The sequence below is a fragment of the Trachurus japonicus genome, chromosome 6, assembly GCF_045865225.1.
Source record: "Trachurus japonicus isolate A0001 chromosome 6, Traja_1.0".
In the NCBI taxonomy this organism is placed as follows: Eukaryota; Metazoa; Chordata; class Actinopteri; order Carangiformes; family Carangidae; genus Trachurus; species Trachurus japonicus.
In genome coordinates, this window is record NC_140912.1 from 7,917,440 (window position 1) to 7,934,040 (window position 16,601).

The 16,601-nt window shown below is 43.9% G+C and overlaps 1 protein-coding gene across 1 annotated transcript in view; it reads left to right on the plus strand.

Annotated features, from left to right (window-relative positions):
- Positions 1–861: 861 nt before the first annotated feature.
- The window catches only part of syt12 (synaptotagmin XII), a 33,019-nt gene continuing 17,279 nt past the window's right edge, over positions 862–16,601 (plus strand). Inside the window, exons 1-3 of the mRNA XM_085778535.1 lie at positions 862–1,000; positions 15,078–15,138; positions 15,904–16,097. Coding sequence (XP_085634661.1) covers positions 15,093–15,138; positions 15,904–16,097 — 240 coding nt within the window. The 5' untranslated portion in view covers positions 862–1,000; positions 15,078–15,092. The remainder of the gene's footprint in view (positions 1,001–15,077; positions 15,139–15,903; positions 16,098–16,601) is intronic.

Sequence of the window (16,601 nt, forward strand, 5' to 3'; positions counted from 1 at the left end):
CCACCTCCACTGCTGACAGTTATGTAATGTCACAGATAAACGTGTAAACGAACCAGGGGACAGGGAGGAGGGGGTCTGGTCCTGGGGCAGGGGCAGGGGCAGGGGCAGGGGCAGGGGCAGGGGCAGGAGGTTTTGTGGGCGAGAGATGCTGAAGAAGACTTAAAAAAAAAGAAGAAAAAAAAAAGTTCGGGGTGTCCCTGAACACACCTCCCATCCAGGTCTCCCTCCCATGCACACGTTGCGTAACAGCGGACTGTGTGTGTGTGTGTGTGTGTGTGTGTGTGTGTGTGTGTGTGTGTGTGTGTGTGTGTGTGTGTGTGTGCAGCAGGCAGGTTTCTCTCCAGTGCTGCTGCTGTGGAGCGGAGGAGGAGGCGCTGCTCTGTTACTGAGCGGCCCGGCGGTGGAAGTTGCGCTGCAGGGGTGGGACTCTGTTTCTGCAGTCGGTCGGTCTGTAGGTCTGTAGGTCTGTAGGTCGGTCTGTAGGTCTGTAGGTCTGTAGGTCTGTAGGTCTGTAGGTCTGTAGGTCTGTATAGGTCTGTATAGGTCTGTAGGTCTGTAGGTCTGTAGGTCTGTAGGTCGGTAGGTCTGTAGGTCTGTAGGTCGGTCGGTAGGTCGGGGTTGAGCTTTGACTCACACGGAGAGAGAGATGCCTCTGGCGTCAGACCAACACCTCGGAGCTCAACATAAACACTCCTCCTCCTCCTCCTCCTCTCCTTCCTCTCTCTCCCTCCTCCAGCTGGCAGCGTCCGGCAGCTCGTGGATGCGCTGAGACGGGAGGAGTGTGAACGCCGTTTCCCTCCCCCCCTCCTCCTCCTCCTCCTCCTCCTCCCTCCATCCCGGTATACATAGCCCGGACCGGCACCGGTGTCATTGGATGGAGAGAGGCGCCTGAAGAAGGGAGAGCGGTGGAGTTGGTGTACCCCTCCTCCTCCTCCTCCTCCTCCTCCTCCTGCTCCTCTTCCTCCTTCTTCCTCCCTACTGCACCAAAAGAAAACTCCGGGTAAGAAATGCGTCCATCCAACAGCCGCGCCACGAGCCGCCGCGAGCCGCCGCGCTCCCACCGCTCAGTGCGCCAACATGCAACATGCATCGGGACTTGCATGCGTCTTTTGTTCTGCTCTGGGTCTGTAGTTGTCATAGAAGCGGTTCGTGTAAAGCGTGTGAGCCGTTAGCTGCTGCTGGATGCTCCTCGGCAGACGGGATGGCAGGCAGGAAGGGTTTTGTGTGTTGTTTTTTCTGGCACAGCATTTTCAGCGACTCCAAGTCGACTCAAATATTGATTCTCATTGTAAGTGGACCTGAACCAGGAGGAGGTTATAGACTGTGGGGATGGATGGATGGATGGATGGATGGATGCTCGGTGCAGCTAAAGAGGTTAAAGGAGGGATAACAAATGTCCGTTCAGCACCGCTCTGCTCCAACTCCGGCTGGAAACTGTGGCCTGGAAAAACTTGTAGTGCAGGTTGATGAGCTCCAACTGACTGGTGGCGTGAATCTAAAGCAGCTTCCAGTCTTTTTCAGCAGCAGAACAAAGTTAAGTCACATTTTTTGGGGGGAGGCTTCTGACAAAACCACTGTAGGGCTGGTGTAGTGTGGTGAATGTGAGGGAAATTCTTTTAAAAGAGTTCAATCTGACCCTGACCGAGGAGTGTTTTCTTCCCCACCCTCAGATCACAATGAATAATAACTAGAGGAAATCAACATGGGCTTTTTCTTATTATTAGGGTTGAACCCTGGGGTGAACACCAGCATCCCAGAGTTTAGTTTTTCTCATCATGAAACACTGGACAGTTTTACCCCTCAGAACTTTTCTTCAATGAGACAGAAAGCTGTCTTTGCTAATATTATGATGTCTATGTGATATGGGCTCAAAGGTTCAAAGTCTTCGCAGCCAAGTGTGATCAAATATGAAATTGCTGATTGGGTCTTAGAATTTTGCTTTTTATCACCTATGATGCAGATCATCATCCAGTGTGTGTGTGTGTGTGTGTGTGTGTGTGTGTGTGTGGAGCTAATTAATGTCCCGTTCCTTTCTGTCCTTGTGGCTGTGTTGCTTTCAGACACACTTGTGGACTTGTAGTACTTTTAGAGCCAGCTGTGGTTCTGTTTACTGCTGCTCCAGTTGTCTGGTTTTCTCTTTGCAGTGGCGTGCACAGACTTTTTGAAGGGCAGGGGCGAAAAGAAAAAAAAAGGGCACATACAGTGGGTCCTCGCCCCTGAAGAGGGCACATAAGCATATGTTTTGGCTCCTAATTGGCTCCTTTTGCATGTGTTTTTCAACAATTGGGCCATGAGGGAGGGTGACCCCCCCACCCCTCTCTGTGCACACCACTGCGTCTTTGACCCCTGAAGCCACCCACACCTTGCTTTGACCCTTCTTAAACAGCAAGGAGAGCTTTTTGTATAACGTAACAGTTAAACAAAGCTTTTATCATTAGCCTATAATTTTATTTTAAAAACATGGAGAATATTCAGAAAATCTTCACCTGACTCTTCCTCAATCTTGTTGACATGATGTCACACTCTCCCGCTCCTCGAGTGCCTACCCTGCAGCTTTCTAATGATGCTGGAAGTCTGTGAAGTGGCTCAGCAGTAGAAGTGAAATAGCATTGTGTGTGTGTGTGTGTGTGTGTGTACCTGCGTTGGAGTGAGTGCATGTGTGTGTGTGCAGCCTCTTCGCCAAGCTGAAATACAGCCTGCTCACAATTCAATTCCTCCACCAGCACTTGCAATCATCTCAGCCATTCGTTTAACACCTCTCCTCCTCCTCACACTCTGTCATGGACTTTCCCTGCCTCACACACACACACACTGACACACACACACACGCCACATTCCCCTTCCTGTGTCCCCGCTGAACCCCGTGCAAGAAGAAGCGTTATTACATTAAGGAAACTGAGAGCACTTAGATGAACAGTGGAGTCTACTGTATCACCTAAACGCCCGCTGCCATTACCAAAATGGTCTTTCCTAACATGGAGCAGTGGCTTAAGCCTTATTAATGTGTCACAGCTAATATTTCCAGAACAGGTCATAATGCATTGCCTTTGTTTTCATATATATTTATTTGCTGGACACCTGTGGTCAGAGCAGTTTGCCGTCAAATGAAGGTACAGATGACTTCTCTTCTCTTGCCGGAGAGAAAACTGTTAAATAAAGCATCAAAAGATTCATCATATTTATGGCATTGGGAACGGAAGAAGGAATCAGGCTCTAAATGGTGTTGACAGCATACTTTTAAAGTATCATTCCCACATTTTGAGAAATACATAGTGTCAAAGTGTCAGTCAGGCTGTAAGCAGATGAGAGTAGCATCAGTCCTCTCATCTAAGTCTCTGCATGAAAGTAAATAAGGGTCAGTCTCTTCATAACCTCTTCTAACGTTCTAACACACACAGTACACTACACTGTATATACCTCGTGTATACTACTTGTTCTACGGGTGGAGTTTTTGTGCCAAATGACAATTTCATTAAAACCAGTTATCAGCTGAGCCTTGTGCCAGCTGGAGGACTGGACTTGTTAGCTGATTAAATCGCATCTGTCCCCTCTGAAATGTGAGCGCTTCCTGCTTCGCTGCATGCCTCTGTACTGTGTTAAACCAGCACAAGTACAGTCTGGATATAACAGCGGGACCTATGAAAGACTAATCCTCCTCTTGTGTTAGGGTCGGCACCTGCCCCTTTTTAGGTTTTTAATGCATAAAAGTCCCACAAACATTTATGGCATTAACACTTTTTTGACTTCGTCAGGAACTTCTATTTAAACAAAATAAAACAAAGAAAATGTGTGTCTTTGGATCGGTTTTGACCCGGTTAGAGTGATAAAAACAATAATGAGAGTTAAAACTAAAATCATATGCAAAACCAACCTTTTCATGGATAAAGAAGCCTAACAACATAACCAAGAGATGAGAAACAAATAAGATGATAAATAATTGTTTTAAGTTTGTTTTACAGCTGATTTAAGACTCAGGTCAAAACCGACCCTAACACCATAGATGGTAGCAGAAAGCTGACAAGAGGAAGGTTATACTGACACAACAAAAATATTAAAACCAACATTTTCATGGATAAGGAAGCCTAACAATGTAACCAAGAGATGAGAAACAAATTGGATGAAAAAGACATGGGTGAAAACTGACTCTATACAAGAGATAATAGCAGAAAGCTAACACAAGACGACGGTTAATGCGTACAGCACATATTCACTCAATGGCATTCATGCCAACAGGTTGGTTCTATGTTTACGGAGCTCAAGGTCTTGACTGAGGCATCCATGTTTTGTTTTCAGGTCCCAATCAGTTTGTGAGTGAATGTGAAGATTGTTCAGCCACAAGTTTAAAACACAAAAAGCATTGGAAACTACAGTATTAACACATTAAACACACATTTCACACAGCTTTGCTGCTGTTGAATCCATAGTTGAAAAGGTGCTGTGCTGCCAATGTTAGCACAGCTGTGGACAGATGTGTTGAGCGTAGCGTCTCCACAATCTCCTGCTGTCTGTTCATCAGCTCATAGAGATTACAGTCTGCTTCTTTAAAGTCACATATTGCGTATGCATTAGTCATACCGACAGTACTACACAAAACTGACACCTTCCACTAGCACGGTCTGGTCTGGTCTGTACCCAGGTTGAATATGCATATAATACATACGGTAAACATGAAAAAACACCCGATCAGATTAGATCATATCACTTATAAACAGTTAACCCGAAAGACGCCGAGACAGGCTGGTGGTGGCAGCTAGGGACATTTCAACATTTTTGGCAAATTCGCCTATTGCCATAATCCCTATTTTAGGAGTAGGTTCATTACCTTTAATTGTCGGTGCAAGCTGTTTTTAGATCGGCGGGGCAGAGACGTTAGCTCTGCACAGTGTGCTGTATTTCCACCTTTCCCTCATCAAATACCTAATCACAACAGACTTGACAAGTTGTGACCTGCACATTCACCACGCTATGAGATAATCATGTAACATTACGAGACAGAGTTGCTTTTGTGGCAAATGCATAGCCGGAACTATAGACACACACAGCTGCTGGACAAAGTGACTTCAAAAGCACAAGAAGTTCTAAATATTTGTTGTAATGTGTCGCAATGTTACAAAATTATACGTTATTATTTGTGGCGAATGTGCAGGTCACAACTTGTTCACAAGAGTGTTTTGGAGTTGTTGGATTGTGTATTTAGTTTGATGAGGGAAATGTGGAAATACTGTGTGCCTCTGCTGCGTTAGCTGAGCAGCTCGCGTCTCTGCTCCGCTGATCTAAAAACAGCTTGCACTAACAATTAAAGGTAACAAACGTACTCCTAAGGCTATAGGGATTACAGCAATAGATGACTTTGCCAAGATGCTGAAATATCCCTTTAAAGCTGAAGGTGTGTATGTTGACTATTCAGAGTGAGATTTAACCTACAGACAAACGAGGATGCAGAGTGAGAGCATAAAAACTGTGTTACCGTCCAAATACCTTTGCATCTGCCTGCAGTCACTCAATAGTTAATCAATAAAGCTGTGGCTTGGCTTCAGATCACTGCTCTTCCCCACTTTGGAGAATTCAGGCTTCCACCTTTTTTTCACATTACTGAAAGTGAATGAACCTCTTCCCAAAACATTAAATCAGATCCCACCAACAATTTTTGCAGCACCAAGTGCTTTCTTACTCCCCTATCAGCCTAATTGTGAGGTTGTTAATCTGATAGGTCGTGGGAATAATGAGTTAGAGGAGTGGAGGGGCAGAGGACACACATGGTTTAGCTCTTCAGACCTAACGTCAGGCTCCAGACTGAGGCTTTAAGATGACACGAGAGGCTGAAGAAGTCCGTCCAGGTGTGGAGCAGTCAGCAGCTTATTGTGGCGCATTCGTGTGTGTGAATCTGTGATCAAGCAGCTTCTGGAAAGTAGCATGTGTTGTGTCATCATCATTCATCAGGATAAAAGGAAAAAAGATTATTTTGCAAAATGAGTCTGGAGCTAATTTGTCCAAATAAGCACTCTGTCTCCATTTGTCTGGACTGATTGTGTTTGCACAGTGTTATCTACTCTGTATATTAGCCCCCTGGACAGTCTGCTGTTTAATGTGGTTTAGAGTGGACTCTGCAGGCTATTCCCCCATAAGCTCATCACAAACTGTGCAGAGAGCTTCTCCCTGTCTCTGGCAAAGATGGAGAGAAAATGTTTAGTCTCCAGATTTCCAGAGATCAAATAACAGAGTTGTTCAAGTGGCTCGGGATGGAATAGTCAAACTAAAGATGTTTCTACATGCTCAAACATGCCGTTTCCTTTCATACCATTTTGAGTTCAGCAATTTACAAACTTGAAAACCAAAGATAATTTAGTAAAATCAGATATCTGTCAGTCTGGGGCCAATCTGTCTGTCTATGAATTTAGCAAGGAATTGATTTATTCTTATCAGTTACACTCTGGTGCAGCCATCTTTCTCATTTCATGTAAATGATTAAAACCATTGCACACTGCCCTGTGAATACACTTCCTCGTTCTTGCTATATTGACTCATTCATGAAGGCTGTAGGGACAGCTTCAACATGCAGACTGGTGGAGTTGGGGGTTGAACTTGATTAGTGGGCGACTGATCCATGTTTTGTTCTTAGTGGACACAGAGAGATTACATCATCGGTCAGACACCTGGTCCACTACTAGGCTACCGTCCAGAGTGGAGTCTCTCTACAACTGCTGGATAACTTGTTGTGGACCTTGATGTCAGTCAGGACCCCACTGATGTATCCTAGTGACTTTGGTGAACCCCTGACATTTAAAGGGATAGTTCAACATGGCAAATTGGCCCATTGCCATAACCCCTATAGTCATAGCAGTAGGTTCGTTACCTTTAATTGTCGGTGCAAGTTGTTTTTAGAACGGCGGAGCAGAGCCGCGAGCTGCTCAGAGCTACGCTACGGAGGCTAATGTGATTTCTTGGTTTCCCTCATCAAACTCATCAAATACACAATCCAACAACTCTCAACACTCTCGTGGACAAGTTGTGACCTGCACAATCACCACGCTATGAGATAATAATATGAGACTTAGACGACTTACGAGACAGGGTTGTTTTTGAAGTAAATTCATGCAAAACCGCTGATGCACATTCCTGTCGGGGGCAGTTTTTCAGCAAGCAGTCTCTGCATTTACCTCTAAAACAACTCTGTCTCGTCATGTTCCATTATTATCTCATAGCGTGGTGAATGTGCAGCTCACAACTTGTCCATGAGAGTGTTCTGGAGTTGTTGGATTGTGTATTTGATGAGTTTGATGAGGGAAACCAAGAAATTCCATTAGCCCCCGTAGCATAGCTCTAAAAAATGGCTTGCACTGACAATTAAAGGTGACAAACCTACTCCTAAAACTATAGGGATTATGGCAATGGGCAAATTTGCCAAAATGTTGAACTATCCCTTTAATTCAGTGCCATCTGGTAAACTGTTTGAATGTCTGATAGGCCGACTGTGAGTTCCTCCATAGCATAGCCACACAGAGCCGCTGATTACTTCACCATGTTTGCATCCTTTGCAAGAACTTCAGCATAACACGATTCCATTACCTCTGCTGCACTTTTAACATCCTTGTACCTTCGCCAAGAAAGTTACAGATTTGTTTCTAACCCCATGTGACTGCGTTTGATTGGCTGTAGCGTGCAGGTTCTGCCTGCCTCAGCTGGCGCCACCACTGACATTTAAAAAAAAAAAAAAAAACCCGGCGCCGGGCTGGTGCAACGGTGCTTTTACTTAAAACCGCGCACCAAATGAGATGTCTAAACCAGGAAGTCAAAATGTAGCTGACAATGGAGACAGATTGATATGTGGGGAGGTTGGTAGGAGAGAGAGAGAGAGAGAGAGGAGACATATTGCTTCGCTGGCTGTTTGCAGATAGTGCAGTGCTGTGTTATAGGCGGCCGCTCAACAGAGCGCGGCAGTGAGGCAGTTAATTTCATTATGAGTCATTGGGCAAGATTAAAAGCAAAGTTGATTGATCAGCTGTGAGAGAGTGGGAGCGGAGCAGCAGACAGGCTGAAGTCCCTTCACCCCTCTTCTCTCTCCAGCTGCTCTGTTCCTCACGGTTGTTTCAACATCATCTATTCTCCTCTGTATTTCCCTCTGTCACTTCTTTCTGTTGCTGTTATTCCTGTCTCGCTTCTCTTCTTATCTAACCACTCTGTTTCTTTCCTACCTTGCCCTCTCTTTATGCCTGTGTGTGTGTGTGTGAGTGTGTGTGTGGACATAAATCAGTACGCCTATTGATCAACCTTTTTCAACATGCAGAGCCAGTACAGGGAATTTCTTGTTTTCTCATTCTTCCTCTCTGTTAGCGGCGAGCAGCACCAGCTATGACTTATTCACAAAGCAGCGTACAGAAGCTGCTGTTCTCTGAGCCGGCGGACGAGGTTTGATGTTTGTGCCCGAGCTGCTGGAGGTTCAGCCGAAGAGACGAGGAGGCTGCTCTGCTTTGCAGGCAGCAGCCTCGGTGTCTGCTTCCTCCCCTATAGTCACCGAGACCCTGCACCGAACCACAGAGAAGCCACAGGCACAAAGGAGCTTTCACATTCAAACACAGAGGTCAAGACCCTCACTGCGTGTAGGTACCTCACCATGCAAATGTAAGAGTGCTTCATCAATATTTACAGCATCAAGGATGTGGAATCTTTCTGATGTGGCTCTGAGCTCCTGGCAGGCTCTATAGCTATTGAGGATTTATAGCAATTTTTGCTTCTTTCCAAAGGTAAGAAAAGAGGTAGAGATCAGGTGTTGTGTTTTATCTCATTTGAGAAGCATCTTTCACTGGGCTCCAGAGGTCAGAGGGTACAACTATAAGAGTTTTCAGTAGATACAGTTAAAATCACCTCTATAAACCACAGTGAGTCTCAAGACACAGATCTTTCTTTCTAATCTTTCTAATTTCCTAGTTGCTATATTGAGAGACAGTGACTCACTACTGCAGTTTTAAATGAGCTATTGATGGGTTTTGAAATGGCTTCATAGCTTTGGCATTTGGAGCTCTTTACTTCCCAATTCAGACTCCCAGTGTTGTGGTACTCTTGAGACCACATTTTCAAGGTCTTGGTCTCATCTTGGTCTTGGTCAAGCTGGACTCAGGATTTCCCAAGTCCAGTGACGACTACAGCTGCAGTGACATCTTTTTTTTTTTATTGCAAAAGGCTCTCTGTCCCTCGTTCACTTTGGTTTATATAATGTTATACAATAACTTTAAGACAATAAAAATTGTTCTTCTGCTTGTGTAACCATCTGAAAAACTTAGTTGCACCAGTGTCAACAGTGGGAGGAGACTTCAGCAGCTTCTGCGTTGTGTTCTTCTGTTCAATCCAAACTTTGTTTCAGTTTATATGGTTTAGATTTTATATAAAATCATCTCTCTTTTTTTTAGCTGTGGAATACTGTAATGTAAATATCAAACCATATGATTATTATCAGTACTGGTACTGAATACCAGAATGGTCTTGAAAATGGTCTCGCGGTTTGGTCTCAGTCTTGGACTTAGTCTCGCCCACTCTTGGTCTTGGTCTTGACTTGGTCTCGACCCCCTCAAAATCTTGGTCTTGGTATGCTCTGGTCTTGGTCTTGGGTTAGGTGGTCTTCACTATACTTACTCCTTTACTCAACAACTCCAATACTAACGCTAGCCACCATCTGCCCTGCAGATATCCTGCTGCTCACAATGTGCAGTAACCTCCTATAGGACACCAGTGGCTGAAGCTCTTGTCAAGTAACCAGTATCACCGTCACCTGGTGCCTTTCACATTTTGGTGATTTAATACTGCACAGTAAAATCTGTGAGGAAGCAGAAAGATCAAACACCAGTGGACGTATAGACGAACAGCACACCGCCATGCAACTGTTCATGAGTTACTTAATCTCAGTTTTTATCTACTACGGTAACGAGAAACCCGATTCATTTTAGGATTCATTGCTATTTAAATTCCTGTGGTTCTGTATCTGTACAAGGCCAGTATTGATGGGAAGTAGTTCTGATATATTCATCTCACATTCTGACCTTGCAACCTGTAACACAGAGGAGAAGCGTTGTCTTGTTTTGCTGTGAAGGAGAGTCCAGGATTCTTCACTGACCTTCTGCTCGAGTTGATTTTTTTGCTTTGACAACCTCACTGCTGTTCTGGAAAATTGCATTTCACATATTTCACAAGGTCTGTTCTCCTGCATTATATTCATGCCATTGAATGCTCATCGCAGCCTGTTTTGCAAGCTGATGTTGTGACAGGACATCATTTCTTGCACATCTCGCTAATTAAAATGTCCTTTAAGCCAACGATTCCCTGTGTGCGCTGGAGGAGGACAGGGCTTTTTAGGACCGATGTTATCAGACGCAGAATCACTGCAGCAGCACCGAGATAAATCTAAAGATGTGGGAGAGTCATGTGGGCACGAAGATGATGACGCATCCATGGAAAAGCTTTTGAAAAGCTTTTATGTAAATTCTCACCTTCTTCACAGCCATGTGTTAATGAGCAGTCAGGCAGAGGAAAGTCTCATATTTAAAGAGGAAAATGGATCCGATATGAATCACTGACTTATAGTTTAGGTTGAGATGTGCACCTCTGGGTTTCACTTCAATAATTGCAGGGGAGAAAAATGTGATGAAAGTAGGAGTTCAGTCACTTCCTTCACTTCACGCTGATATTTCCACCTCTGCTGCTCTTTCTCTGCCTGTTGCGGTTTAATCCTATTTTTACCTTGTCGTGACATCTTCCTTATCACACAAATCTGGGACATTTCTGCTTAGATTTTGTGCGGTGGATGGCGGACGATGGGGAACAGAAGAGAGAACAAATATCAAGGTCACAAGGAGAATTCTATTCTCCACTGTTGAGGGCAGTGTGCAGGGGATGGCCCTTTGGTCTGCACGAAGGCAAAGAAGAATTATTTGTACAGATGATTTTGTTGACATGTGTGAACGTGAGCATGTCTTTTATCTTCCCAGGGGGAGTTGTGTGCAGGCTTCTCTGTGAGCCTCTGTGATATATGGTCTGCATAACTCTGAAGCATCTCCGTTTATAAAGGAGGCTCTTTCATTTGGATTCTGTCTCTTCTTGCCATCAAAGCTTGAATTATTGCAGGACTTTGTTTTACTCCAGGAGGCATTTATCTATTTATTTATAACCAAATAAGGATAGTTGTCTTTGGGACAAACACCACTGTAGATTTTTTGTATGTTTTGTTACAATAATTGTCGGTGAAAGCTGTTTTGAGATCGGGGGGGCAGAGATGCAAGCTGCACGGTACTTTCGCATTTCCCTCATCAAACTAAATACACAATCCAACAACTCCAAAACACTCTTGTGGACAAGTTGTGACCTGCACATTCGCCACACTATGAGATAATAACATATGTAACATTACGACACATGAAGAAAATATTTGCAACTACTGGCGCTTTTGAAGTCACTCCGCCCAGCAACCGAACCGTGTCTGGGATGTAGTTCCGGCTACGTATTTGTTTCGAAAACAACTCCGTCTCGTAACGTTATCATAGCGTGGTGAATGTGCAGGTCACAACTTGTCTAAGAGAGCGTTTTGGAGTTGTTGGATTGTGTATTTGATGAATTTGATGAGGAAAAGGCGAAAATATTGTGCCCCGTGCAGAGCTCACATCTCTGCTCCACCGATCTAAAAGCTTGCAATTGCAGCCGTCAATTAAAGTTAGCCTAATGAACCTACTCCTAAAACTATAGCGATTATGGCAATAGGTGAATTTGCCAAAATGTTGAATTATCCCTTTAAGGAACAATAGGACTTAATAAGGTGACATGCATTGTAAAAGAGAAATTAGCTTACATATGATGTCCACTGCAGTGTACAAAAATGAATTGCTGGGTCTCAGAAGGTTAAAGGTAATGAACCCACTCCTACAGTAAAACTATAAGGATTATGGCAATAGGCCAATTTGCCAAAATGTTGAACTATCCCTTTAAGAAGACCGGCCCCTTACAATGATAGCCTAACTTATGTGTGAGGATGTGACCTTTAACTTCCTGTGTGGATCTTTTTAAAATGTCCGACATCTCAACAAGCTCATTTTATGGGAAACGTAAGTGAGCATTAAACCAAAATCAGAAAACTCCCAATTTGAGAGAAACGGTTCAAGAGCGATCCTGAAAATGAAAAGAGAAGCCTCAACACTAACAGTTCCTTGCTGTGTGCTGTGTGAAGAATGACTCTTTCAGTATCCAATTTGGTAAAGTATTAGTGTTAAATAACATCAGCTTTAAAGACAATGGCTGGCGCTGATGAAGTGAGATCGTCCGGCAGCACTGTGGGGATTATTGCAGACAGCGTTAGGAGATAATTCCACCTTTATGATTTCCAATTCCTTAAATCCACTGGCACTGAATTCAAATGAGCAGCTGCGGTGAATGACCACAAAGATCTGTGCGCCTCCTTGTTTTGGAGTGTATTTCTATTTCAGGCAATCTGGACTTTATTGTTGGTATTCTGCCGCCTGAAGCCCACTGAGACACCAGAACGCCCACGCTGCCTCATTATTTACACCGTCTGAGAGATTGTCTTGTGCTCTCTCTCTTTCTCTCTTTCTCTCTTTCTTCTTGTTCTTTCCTCCCCATCCTTTATCCTCCAGTCTTTTCCTCTTCTCAGCTTCCTCTGGACCTCCTCTCCACTTATATCACCCTAAGCGGAGCTGAGCCGATCTGAGCCATGCTGAGCCGGGTTGGGGGGGGGGGGGCTCCCTCTCCGCCAGAGATTCCCCATGCTTTGCTAATGGCACATCAGCAGCAGCTGTCAGTGGGCCCTGCACTGCGTCAGCCACTTTAATTGGCCTGCATGGCTGTGGTCTGCAAAGCGCTCAGCAGAATTGAGTGAATACCCCCCACCCCCACCACCAACCTTTTTTTTTTTCTATATCATTAGTGTAATGCTCCCGTTTCCCCCGAGCTGCTGAAATATGGGGAGATTCCAGCAAACGGTGGAGGGGAGGGGAGGGGAGGGGAGAGGAGGGGAGAGGAATGAGTCACATGCCAGCTACCGTCTTTTCTTTTTTTTCAGTTTGCGGAGGCAGAGAGAGGTGCAGGGAAATATTGTTGTCCTTTGTCTCCTGAAAGGAAAACAGACATTTCTAAGAAACACCTATGTGAAAACTGAATCAGTTTCTTTATTGTAGACTAAACAAACATTATAGCATCATCCACATTAAGCATGGACACACACAGTTAGGAGGCTACTGTTTGCTGAGTGTGGTGTAGCAGGTGTTGTTGATTTGTTTGTTTTTTTATTACTGTAAAGACAAAGTACTCAGGTTAGATGTACAACTTATTACTACTGAATGACCTATTGAACTAGAGATACTAGAGTCTAAACCAGACCATCAAGGGTCAAAATGCTCATAGAGCTGTTTCTCCCAGAAATTATGGTGATATACTGTACAACTAATTTGCACCGGCCTTGATCGACTGTGTTACATTCCTCTCAACATGCTGCGATTAAAAATTTTTGTTAATTACATAATCGTCAAGTCAGAATTCGTACCAATAAAATGTTCACAGACATGATAGTTAGACTTATAATCCTCGTGTAGTGTGTGTAGGATGGATCTGATTAGAGTTATGGGAAGATGATGGTCTGGTTTAATGCAACAGAAGTTCCCGGTGACAAAAATACATTAGTTGATTCTCTAGTGAGAAGGTTGTGTATATGGCATCCTTATCCACCCAACTATTATGTAAGCAACCGTAATGTAGTTGATCAATTCAAAGCATCATTCATTCATAAATGATAATAATAAAACATAACTTCTTAATCATAATCATATACACATACATATACATATGCATATACATAAACATATACATATGCATGTACATATACTACATATACATATACATATGCATGTACATATACACGTACATATACATACATATCCAGTAGACATGAGGCAAAGTTGGTTCATGCAGGTAAAAGCCAATTAAAAAATCTCGGAAACAACATGTTTTATTTTTTTCTTTGTGCAAACTTCCATCCAGTTACCTCCAGCACAGGACGTGGACAGCATTTTCAACAGACCGAAGCCCACCTTCTCCTTATATGCAGCCTCCTCTAGAGGATAATGACTGTTGTCTCCAGTAAAGGTGGAAATAGATTTATGTTGCTATAGTGAAGAAAAACCCCTGAGGGGGTGTGATGTGAAGCGCAGGGTGTTGTTGGACCCTGTGAGTGCAGGGTGACTAACCACAGGTGAGCCATCAGTGTGTAGGTTTTGCAGCAGGTCACCTCAGTGGCAGGTTTCACTGATGAGTTTTTCTCTTTCTACCTGAAGCAGTGCTTGTTAGTGAGTCATCCTGCCTGCTGACTCTCTGTTGGCCGCGGTAAAAATACCACCAGCCCTGACATGCTGTTATATACAGGTGTAATTAGAATATCATGGAAAAGTTCATTTATTTCAGTGGTTCAATTAAAATAGTGAAACTAATATTTTATATAGATTCATTACACACAGACTGAAATATTTCATGTTTTCATTTCTTTTCATTATAATGATTATGGCTTATATAAAATGCAAATAGATTCAGCAAATCAAAACATTAGAATAGAGAAAAAGTTCACTATTGTAACCTAACAGTGTCACATCAGCTTGTTAAGTAGCTACACTATCATAGGGAAGACTGCCGACCTGACAGTTGTATTCTTATTTATTGAGACCTACCTACATGCATGTTGTTTATGTGTTGCATCTTGAATGTAGCAGTTACAGGACTCATCAGGGTCCCGTGGTGCATTCAGGCCCCATAGCCCTGGGCTACAGTATGGGGCAAGGTTTTGATGTTATGAGGATATTTCTCACATTTTCAAAATGTTATGTGGGAAGGATATTTGATTATATTCTGCAAAACTGAGGACTCATTCTACACTCAAATATTGTTTCAAGATGAAGAAGCAGCTTGCCTCTTTTTATTGGTGTGATTTGCTCTAAGTCAAAGTTTGGCTACGGCTCAGAGTGGATGACTCTCCTCTGTTATGGTACAGAAGGCAACTTTAACGTGTGATTGTTTGGATGTGTTTTTTTTCTTTCCAGGCTGGCTGCAGCACCATGTCCTCTGCTCAAAGTGGGGATCTATCAGGCTACCATCTGAGTGGTGAGTGGACACCTCTGCATGTCCCACACAGTTTCCAACATGGCCCTTCACTGACCTCTGCATGAATCCTGTGTGGATAAATGTTTGACAGATGTGATTTCCATCCACACTATAGTAAGTGTTCATGTGTGTGTGTCAGGATGTAATCAGAGATGAAGCTGTTGAATCTTTTCTGTGTGACGGCTGTTTTCACTTTTACACACACAGGCTTTACGGCAGCGGTGGCCTCGTCTGTAGCTGAAGGCCATCGACGGAACAAAACACGAGAACTCACCCTGTAATTGGTTTATCTCTTGTGTTAGAGAGCGGGGATGAAGCTGTCAGAATCCTCCTACAGATGCAATTCATCTTGAGAAAAGACAGTTCAGCGCCGGCTCATAATCCCTCCCTTAAACGCAACATGAGACGCTCCGACGCCAAATTCAGATTGGCGTTTCAATTTGTCTGTCAGCTTTTGTTAGATTTTTGTTAACTTTTTTTTCCCCCAAACTATTACTGTACCTGATTTACATACAACTGACTCCCTCCTCCCCCGCAAAGTCTCAACTCACTGCTAAATGACAAGACTTGAAACAGTGGCTGCCTGCGCTCGGCTTGTTAAGACTCCTACTGCTCTGAAAATAAAAAGCCTCACTAAACTCTCCTTTCTTGCTTCCTCCCAGACTGTGTGATACCACCAGTGATCAACTCTCACTTTAAATATAAAATACGGACAGTTATAATGAGGAGCGAGTGTATGAAGGGTTTTCTGTGTGTGTGTTTCAGTGGTGCGTAACCCACCCGGCTGGGAGGTGGGGATCTACCTGGTGGGCTTCTTCGTGCTGCTGGGTGTGGCCGGGCTCAACATCTGGAAGCTGTGGAAATCTGGAACCTTCCCTGCGCCGTCACCGTTCCCCAACTTTGACTATCGATACCTGCAAGAAAAATATGGAAACTCCTTCTCAGAAGTCAGACAGAAGGTACGTGCATTCATGTTGTTTGGGTTAGTTATTGCTGGGGCTTTCCAATAAGACAGAGGGGAGGGGCATTGTGTGATGTTGATGTTAGTGGTAAAAGAGAGTAGTTTTTGCAAGTGTAGATTTTATGCAGTGGACATAGAGGAGATGATCACCTGCTAGAGCACCTGTCATGGAGGTCAAGTCCCAGCAGCAGTGGATTTGCATCCAACTCGTGCTCTTTTGCCACTTATTATTCACTCTGCCTCTCTCCCACCTTCAAAAGTCTTAGTCTGGGTTCATCTGTTTCAGAATCTCTTCGTGTTGTGGGTATTTACAGCATGTTTGTATACTTGGTTTCATTGTGTGTATTTGCAGCACATGTCATGTTGAATTGATTAAGATGTTTGTTTGATGATTGTACTGTTTATGATAGCAGGTTCAGGGTTTGAAACCTGCTCAGGGCAGGCCAGACAACATCGGTCACACCAGTACTCACAAGTAGGCGTGGTATTATGCAAATTCAAA